General features: G+C 32.1%; 1 protein-coding gene across 2 annotated transcripts in view; it reads left to right on the top strand.

Annotated features, from left to right (window-relative positions):
* The window catches only part of LOC111088943, a 57915-nt gene that overhangs the window by 21226 nt on the left and 26068 nt on the right, over positions 1–10621 (top strand). Inside the window, exon 1 of one of the 2 annotated variants that reach the window (XM_022400338.1) lies at positions 5858–5910. The exons of the other annotated variant lie outside the window; for it this stretch is intronic. Within the exon in view, the coding sequence (XP_022256046.1) occupies positions 5898–5910 (13 nt within the window). The 5' untranslated portion in view covers positions 5858–5897. Of the gene's footprint in view, positions 1–5857; positions 5911–10621 lie in introns of those variants that run through there. 2 annotated transcript variants of the gene reach the window in all.

Raw genomic sequence — 10621 nt, 5'->3', positions numbered from 1 at the left:
AATTGATTTTTCGGGGCGTTTATTTTTTATTCCATATTTCTGGCAATATTCTTCAATGTTATTTAAAACTGGCTGTAGATTAGTTGTTGCTATGGATGGGGTGGGGGCACTTTTCCAGATCGCCACATCGTCTGCGAATTGTGATGCACAGCCGTGGTTTGAATCTTTTAATGGCATATTACTTACATACATGATAAAGAGAATAGGGCTAACTACTCCTCCTTGGGGTACGCCTGCCTCTGGGCAAAATGCCTCAGAGTAGGTTCCCCGTACATTTATTTTACATGTTCTATTTTCCAGGAAGTTAGATAGCCAGCGAATAATCACCCGCGGTAGTTCCAGTTATGTCATGCGGAACCTGAGACCGTTGTGCCATACAGCAGTTTGTTTTTTGAATTTCGCGCAAAGCTACATGAGGGCTATCTGCGCTATCCGTCCCTAATTTAGCAGTATAAGACTAGAGGGAAGGCAGTTACTCATCACCACCTACCGCAAACTCTTGGTCTACTCTTTCACCAACGAATAGTGGAATTAACTGAAAGGGCGAGCATGTTTGGTGGGATGGGAATTCTAACCCGCGACCTTCAGATTACGAGTCAAGCACCCTAAGCACTTGCCATAAACCAAGATAGTGTAACATTAGTTTCAACTATCCTGGTTATAGTTAAGCATGGAAAACTTTACCCGCTCATGCCACCTGACGTTGAGACCTATTTAGTTCAACATTCTTTCAATTTATTCAATCATTTTTTCCCTAGCTCAACAAACAACAGGCGTTGTAAGATTAGAAGGTATACCTGCTTTTCTTAAAATTAAGTAAAACAGTTTACTACTTCGAAAAATAACTGTTCTGTTATTTCTTTTATACGTGTAAAGCTGTTAAAAAATTCAAAAAGCTAAAATGTGGAAAATATAATTAAATAAGTTTTATGGAGATAATATACCTTATATTTTTGAAAAGTTATAAAACATGCAGCAATTTATAATCTGAGCTAATCTGGTTAATTTTCGGCCTCATCTTATGAATCAGTAAGCTCTCTTTTGAAGGGGAAGGGGTGGTGTTAATCATGGCGTGCTCCAATACACTGGATTTATTTGGCGTTTCTAGTTTTACATGTTCTTTTATTGGCATCAGGAGTTTTCTTGTTGTATAATCTATGTAACCTTTCTTACAACACGTTTTGGTCAATTGATAAACTGCATTTGACGTTTTCAATAAAAAAATTCGATCTTTAAATCTGAAGAAATAATACAGTTAACATTACAGCTTGAAAATAGAACAGGTAGATGTTCCTCAGTTTCTAAATTGCTTTATTTTGCGAAGATAATGTTTATTATTAATTGGTTTAAAAGCTGTGAAATATTGTGCAATTTAATAACTACGAAAAAATTCAGGCATCTGGTATATCATATTATTATTATTTGGTTTAAAAGCTGTGAAATATTGTGCAATTTAATAACTACGAAAAAGATTCAAACATCTGGTATATCATACAGCATAATTTTTAATTAAAATTTTCTCACACTGGTTATCAAAATCAACCAAATATTAATGCAAAAAAAATATTTACAATACTTCCTTCTTAACAAAAATTCCGATACTTCACAGTCACATGAATGAGATCGGGTGCCCAGGGAAGATTTTGGAAATAATGGAAAAATATAAGTCGTTTCTTACAATCTCATTATACTTTAACTATTTGTCAACAGATGAAGAATGAATGTTAAATTTACAATAAAGAAATAGTTTTAGCCTTTGTCTAAGAACTAATATAAACGATTTTAATCAAAATAAACTTACAAGTTTGTTACATGATAGTAGTAGACAGAGCAAAAACGTTGTTTACATAGTATATAAGATATGAAGGAGTTTGGGCTTTCATTTTAACTCCTTTTAGGATCACTTGAAGAATACTCCAGCTAACTTCTAACCACATTTAGGGCTTGGTGTAACCTGGTATTTACGGCGCTTGACTCGTAACCTGCCAATCGCGAGATTGAAACGCGTTGCCGAATATGCTCACCCTTTCAGTCGCTGTAATGTTACAATCTATCCCATCATTCGTTGATAAATAATTAGCAGTGTATAGTGTTAACTAGCTGCCTTCCCTCTAGTCTATCGCTTCATAATTAGGGACGTCTAGTGCAGATATACCTCAAGTTTCTTTGCGCAAAACTGCAACAACTTAAAAATCTAACCACAGAGTATTCGCACTAATAGCAACGCGTTTTTTAGAAACGTGTAGTAATCAAAAGCCATGAATAATACCCATCTAAAAGTATGAGTATTCTGTGTAAAATTAACCTCAAAAAGGTGATGAACCTCTGAAGTTGTTCAGGTTCCTATCCCCCCGAACCAAATTTCCCCGCTGATAGTTTGCTTCTAGAGCATCTTATTTATAAAAGTACGAGTAGCACTAGAGCTGGCTTTTTCATTTTTCTCTTTATTCTAAATGAGGGGGGTACCTTTTTCCTAGGTCAATGTGGTTCTGTTTCATAGAGATAATATACTCGCCCTGCAAAATCTGCCTGCAAAATTTAATTTTACACATTTACAGGTCTTCTCTTCTCCATTATTAATTAATATAGTATTGAAATATGAAAAAATGAAATGGTTAAATAATGTAATCAAATATTGAAAAAAAATAGTTAGGATTATGCAAAGTTCGACTTTGCCTGCTTTTATTACTGTAAAGAATATTTTCTTTTCTCTCATTAGTACTAAGCATTTGAAGCTTTTAAGGATAAAACTAGAATGCACAAATATTGAACCCCCCCCCCCCCACTTACTTGGCAGAAATGGTTGTGGTTCAAACATATTATAAGTCTAATACTAACGTCTTATGATACATATAATTAGTTATAATCATGCTTTGCCAGTTTAGAAAAGGCTTTAACACTATAACATTATATAGCTGTGGTTAGTGGTATCATTTATCCTCACTCAAAGATTTTCCATGTTTAAAGTATTTTTTTTCACAAATGCCTTTTATTGATTACGACTGACGTCATCATAGTTTCTAGACCATCGCTATTGATGTCAAACGACTATCTTTCCACGCGAAGTTCCAATTGTCTCTTACCTACAAAGACACAAAAAGTATAATCATGCGTTTACATAATATAAGTATTTTTCAAATGTTTGACAGATTTTACCTTATTAGCCTCCATTCTTGACAGTAAGTGTAATGTTTAGCACACTTAGAGGGGTGCCATTTTTATGCTAAAGCGGAATGATGCGAAATATTATTTTATGTAATTTTCGTAATTTCATATGACATTGTTTCCATTACTTTGTTAGGAAAGAGAATTGTCAATGTTTTGAACAATACCTAAGCAGAATGAATTGTGACATCTCAGAAGTTTACAAGTTAAAAGAGTTTAGGATTAGAAAAAGAAATTTCGTTTGGTCTTAATTAAGCACGCCGTTTGTAAAACCAAACAATTAATATCTTTCGTTCTTTCGAAGATTTCATTTTTTTTGCGAGTACATTCTTCCACAACCTTATATGGAAAGATTAAGGATACTGCGGCCATAAATTAATAGGTTTGTACTTCATAAATATGTCTTTATGATACTTGAATAAAGAAGGAATCATACGTAACTTTAAAAATCACCGGTTACTATTTTCTTACATGTTTAATATAGAGTGTTTTCTTCGTAGTTGCTATAACAGATACGAATGTATGGCAATACATAAATTCCTATATTCAGCCTGGGTTCTCATCTGCAGGCAGTTATGGTCTTAATATAAAAACATGAAGTTGCAATTCTTGTTGCAGTAACAACTATTCCGTTTAAAAAATTAGTTTTTGTCTTCTGCAAGTGTTTTGTTACCATAGTATTTGTTAAGATGTAGGAATCTCGATAATCCAATGAATATAAGTTATGAACAAAACTCCTAAAGACAGTTTAGTATAAACAATAACATTTTGGATATAGCATAACAAATGTTAAACCTATCATGTCTGGGATTGAATGTTTGTTTACTTATCACATGAGACATTACATTTGGTTTTGTCAGTCACTATTTGGAGATATATGCTTGCTTCATCTAAATATATATTAAATTGACCTAAATGTGGGGAAATTATAATAAACATATGCTATGTGATACGCCATAAATCATATTCATAAAACAGATAATTATAGCACAATGCAGCCTCAGTCAAAAAATTATATTAAAAAAATATTTTTATAGTCTGTGATTCTTTAGATACGCATACAATGTTTTACATGTATTGTTCACTTCTCTGAATGCTAAGAACAAAATGCAGTTTAAACTACCAAGTAAAGGTAAAAATATACAATAATTAAAAAATGCGCTTGAGGATATACTTATACAATCAAATACCTGGTGCTACAAATAGAATACTTTTTGAAATTGAACACAATAACTTGCGAACAAAGGTTAATCTGAAGCAGATGATGTAATCTGACTGCTGCGTTGGGCCAGCTTCTCCAGATACTTTTCTACACTGTAATTTACCCTATTTTTACTTCTCTGCCTTCAACTTGAAACACTTTATGGTTTTGGCAGGGTTGTTTGCAATCTAAAAAAATAATTATCCGCGTATTTTTTATGGCAAAGCTAATGTCGTCCTTAATTTTTTGCTGCTCTTCAGAGGAAAGTCAACCAGCCGGTAGCACCACTGCCAGCTCTTTGGCTACTATTTTACCAACAAATTGGATAGATAATCACCTTATACTGCCTCCATTGCTGAAAGGGTGAGAATGTTCGGCGCTGAATTTCGTTCCCATGATCTGGAGTTTGCGAGTCGAGTGCTTTAACCTTCAGACCATCATTCGCGTTAAAAAGATGTTGTGGAGTTACATTTTTTTTTCTTTTAGATGTTGAAATTACCTCTTGTGCAAATAAATATGTTTATGACCTCAAGTTTATTACGAAAATAAAATTATGACTGGTATATTTTTCACGATTATGTGGTTTGACGACAACTTTTTCTTTATAATACTATTTTTGGTTAAATGTCGTACAGTTTATTACAATTCGGCTTTTACGCTTGTCTGAGAGTTTTAAGCTACATTATATATATAACTAACAAACTGTGCAAATTTTGTGATATTATCCTTTATCTCGGCATTAAATAATTTATAATTTATCATATTAGTATACATCTGTAGACATTCGAATCTTTTAGGCTGTAGTTATAAAATACACGTGCTTTATTTGATTGTTCTTTCCTTAGGAATATATTCTTACATCGTGTGTTTTTCTTGAATTAGATGTAAATATATGTTTCATAACAAATCTTGTATTTATGTGTGTATAGAACTGTCATTGCTAACCTACGGCTATATTTCAGTATAAAAAATGAAATAGAAGATACAAATGACAAAACATACCAGAATAAAATCATTTTACTGAAAGCTTATCACATGTCATCCAAATTCCTAAATAAATCTCTACCCCTCCCCCAACAATAAGAAGACATCACTAAGCACCAATGATTATGTCTAACTGCTTCCTGACAGTTCACGTTAGCTTTATATGAAATTCATCCTATTGCCATGGCAACAAACATGAGCAGGTGCACCAGTGAGAATACTCAACGTTATTAACAAAAAGACATGAAACCGGCTGTTCGCAGAACGCTAGGAGAAGCCTCTGATGTTAGTCATAGAATAAGTGAAAGAAGAACAATGCTGGTTCTAAATTCTTTTGAAGAAATTTTAAAAATATTTCAAGAAATTATTACATTTAAAGGATGAAATACATAGTTTGTTTTGTGATTTCTATACAGAAGCGTTAGTAAATAGAATTGTTAGTGATCAAGAAATAGTGATAACTTGAACACCTAGAAATATCATGACTTCTCGAACATTCTTATTTAAAGTTGTGGGTTTTCTCTGGGTACTAGTGTCATGGAAACCGATGAAAGGTGTTGGTAAGTAATTTATCATAGAAGGTTTATAAAATAATCTTTGGTGTTTGGTATAGTATATCCATTTTGATTTTTGTGCACTGCAAATAACATAAGTAATAACAAGTCGAAAACATAAAATGTCAGTCATACAAAGTTGTGTAGCAGTACAAAAACTTAAGCCATATGTTATAATGACATATTGAGAATGGTAACTATTATGGTACGCTTTTCTTGCTGAAGATAAATATAGTAACCCTCACTCCCCCCAAAAATGAAATAAAAAACTGTAACACTAACCAACAATTCTTACTTTTGACTATCGTTGATTGTGTGGTAACGTGCCTAGAGGTAAATTTTTCAGCGTTTTGGAAAATATGTTTTTAGGAAATAGCTCATAACCCTTATCGGAGGGTTTGTTGCCCTGAGACATGCCGCTGAGCCACGGAAAGGAGGAATATGTAGAGGGAGTCAGCTATTAACTAAAAATAGTTTATTTTACGAGAAATATATTAAGTTATACAAGGTAAGAGGTACTGTGCAAACCAAATTAGTTTGATGTATTTCGAAAATATCCAGAAATAGATGCTGATCAATATTCGTTGTATTAATTATGGAAATATAAAGCGAACCTCCCATTTATGTCAATAACCAACTAGGACGAAAATATGGTAACTTCGTCAAGTTCTTCTAATGTGTCCACCGAAACCACCTTGGTAACTGTCCTTATGTCCGTGAAAAGCAGCTTTATCTGACAGTTTGTCCAGTTGGTTCGTGATCATTAGGTCAGTCATTTATTCGTTGTTTCAATAAAAAAAAAATAGCCGGTATCGTCACATGATATCCTCCGATGTGTCATTGGTAAATTTACATATTTACAACGTTATAGAAAGAGCGAAGAAAGCCCGTTGTGTAGCTCTGCGCTAAATGAAAAATATCAACAATAGACTTTCCCTGATAGTTCTCCTTTAGTTGAGTCCAAGAACATCACGTACGTCAGTAACCTCATCAAAAGTTATTTTTGTGTCATCAGACAAATTATTCGTTATCTCTAAATTATGTTCATGAACACCCATATAGTATTAGTCAATCATCTCAGTGTATCGGATAACAAAATATAGTCACCTAACATTTCTTAACACTTACCAGATAAATTATCTCGTCGTCGGTGGATAAAAAAACAACAAACATCATTTTTACCTAATACGAAGGATCACACTTGTATAATGTTTCAAATCAAATAAATAATTAGAATGTGACGTTTCATATTTTCACAATTAAAACTTTAATAAAGTTTTCATTTAAAAACACTCGACATCTTACATGTTTCAACACACTTCTACGTCGAAATAATGAGGAATGATCAAAGTAGAAGCGTCGAAACATGTAGTATGCAGTTTGTTTTTAAACGAAACCCATGAAAACTTTATTAAACGTCGGGCTCGGTCAGTACTTGGGATGATGACATTATTTGCTCTCCAATGGCACAGCGGTTCCGATACCCGTGGTGAGCAGATCACAGATAGCTTGTTATGTAGCTTTGTGCTTAACTTCAAAACAAATGCTTTATTATACATTTAATTGTGTAAATATGAAACGTTGCATTCTGATTATTTATTTGATTTGATCATTTTCACCTGACAACTCCACGAATACCAAATCTGCAACTTTATCAGGCTTTTGTGTCAACAAACAGCATAATTCTTATTTTCAAATTATAGTTCTAGTTTAGTCAACCAACACCCGGTTAGTAACTTCGTGAGTCAGTTATTTTTGTATAGCATATAAAAATATAATCTCGACCTCACAGTTTTTCTAGTTCTGCTCACAAGTACCAGATCGATAATTTCAACAGAGAATGTATTATTTTCATATATCTGTTCTACATGTGACCACTGGAGACGTGAATACTCCTTTACTTTCTTCACCTCTGAAACCCTGACAAATTCATTTGTTAGCTTAAATCTATAACATTCTCTTTGTTTGACAGAAATTACAGGGTAGAGTTGCCACACCCTTAGTGTCACTTTTAATTGTTTCGCTTGAGAAGGTCCATCCAACTCTGATTGGATCAGAAAGACTATAAAAGCTAGAAGTTACTGAAAACGTATGATTAAAACATACGTACTGTAGAAGAAATTTTACATTAAGCAAATGAAAGAGGGGATGAAGTGGTGTTTGGTGTGTTTTGAATTACGCACAAAGCTACTCGAGTGCTATATTCACTAGCCGTCCATATTTTAGCAGTGATAGGCTAGAGAGAATGTAGCTAGTCAACACCGTCAACTCTTGTACCAACGAATAGTAAAATTGACCATCACATTGTAACTCCACGACTAAAATGGGATTTTAACATGCCTGCTGTTTTGCTTTCACAAGTCAACGAGACAACTATTATAACATATATCGGTTCATATATATTATTTATTATTTGACTGAGGCAGTTATTATAAACAATAATTTACTTTACATATTCTCATCATCCTTTACAAGTATGTATTCACATATAATGAATGTTATAATGTCTGGCATAAATCATATTCTAATGTTAGTCCTCTATGTATTATTTCATTTTGCTACAACTAAATATAATAAATGAATGACTTACTGTTTATCATTTATTTTACTACTATAGAATGAATCTAAAATAGCAACACTTACGAATCATTTACATTTCTATACAATTAAAATTTATTAAACTTTGTAGTTTGACTTTCTTTTTCAACAGACATTGACATAAACCTATGTCTGATGTCAAGACCACTGATTATTAGGAAATACAAAGGTCGTCACGTGGTCACACATACAAATGGGTGGGCAATGATGTAAAGATAGCTGTTTGTTAGGACATACAAAGGTTGCACGTGTCACGTATTACTAATGGCAAGATTAGAAAGTTTGACCTTGTGTTCTCCTAAACCAAGTAACACTTTCGTTTCCACAGGCCAGAAATTATGTCTCCATATCTTTCAAAACTTCATTTAAACTTCTTAGTTTTCCAAATGCACAAATGAACATAATAATAAGAGAACCTTTAATTATAAATCTAGTGATTATTTCAAAGATTTTAAAACAATGTTTTGGTAACATGAATTATGCAATTTAGTATTCATATATAAAACTTACGTTTCATCATAGCCCAATATGCTATCATACATACTTAACAAAACTTCAGGTACACTAAACATCATAGTTTATAAATTCACTGAATTAGCTTTCATACAAATTATGTTCATATCAGTATTTGATTATTTCAACCCCTATGTTTTACAAAGGTGTATGTGATGGTGTTACTAAAGTTCTGTAGGCGGATGGTCTTACTAGGTACATTGTGTTTGTTTTACAAAGGCAAATAGTCCCGTATGATTGCATACATATTTCATCATATGTTTATATATATATATATAATTACATATATATTACAAAAGTTTGATGGTGTTTCTATAGGCAGATGGTATTATTATTACTAGATATCTAGTACAAGTGAATGGTATTATTAGGTATACTGAGTGCAACATGTCATCAATGTGCAGATTTCAGTATATGTCCTAAGTAAAACCAATACTTTAATGAGACAACAATTATACCATATTATGCACACATATTATCCATTATTTGGTATATTAACCATCTATAAAATACTTCACCATTAGTTTTTGCTTCTATATGTAATAATACATTTTACTTTTCCTAACATATTTCATTTCTATAACTCCTGAAAAGGACACTTATTTTCATATTTAGCTTTATATGTTAGTAAAGTTAAAAGGATTGATATAAATAAGAATGTGAATTCCAGATCGAATACAGAAAGTAGTAACATAGAAGCAGAAAATAATTTTCTAATGTACCATCAAATATTGAGAATTTCATGAATGTACATTTAGCTCTCTGTATTTATCTATTTCTTGTTTTTAATGTTTATTGTTTATTTCTTATTATAAAATAACTAAAATGGAAAATTAAGCATCTCTTTAGGTTAGTTAAGGTAAGATTGGGTAAAATAAATAATAATAATATAATAAAATATTTCACGAGGCACACACGTGAGCAGCTCGTGGGTAAGGTAAATCGGTAGTGTAATGTGAGCTGCATGTTCTCCAAGTGATTTACAACTTTAATGGCGTGAATAGTAGTTAGTCAAAATTCGAAGGGCAATAAAATAATAAAATATAAGTATAAATAGACGTCTACTGTTACGAGTATAAAGCTATTTAGGATAAACGAATGTAGTTTCATGTTACAATTTGAAGTCATTCCAGAAAGAAAAAGAGGATAATTTAGATTTATTAAGATTATTTTTTTTGTGGTTACGAGGTCAGTCAAATTGACCAACCATGTATAGAGTTAGGGTAGAGAAAATAACAAATGAAATATAAATTTTTACTGGAAACAAACATGAAATGTATCTAGGAGGTTTTAGAGATTATGTAAATGTAATTTGAGATTTTTGAGATGAAGAAAAGTATTTTTAATCTTAACATGAAATCACTTTGCAAATGGACTATTAAAATAAATACTCAATATATTCAAGGACAAATATGTTTTAGTTTATTAAAAATACTTCATTAAAAATATGATTTTTGCATGTGAAAGACTTATAATGTTTACTGAAAGGCTGACAAATTTTGCGAAGATATACACACTATATTAAAAGTTACTAGTATCAAATCTATAAAGACTTTTAATGATTACAAATTGACTGAGCCCGTGTTGAGAGAGTTAAATAGTGAAT

The sequence above is a fragment of the Limulus polyphemus genome, unplaced genomic scaffold, assembly GCF_000517525.1.
Source record: "Limulus polyphemus unplaced genomic scaffold, Limulus_polyphemus-2.1.2 Scaffold4822, whole genome shotgun sequence".
Classification (NCBI taxonomy): Eukaryota; Metazoa; Arthropoda; class Merostomata; order Xiphosura; family Limulidae; genus Limulus; species Limulus polyphemus.
This window is presented reverse-complemented; position numbering and strand designations above follow the sequence as displayed.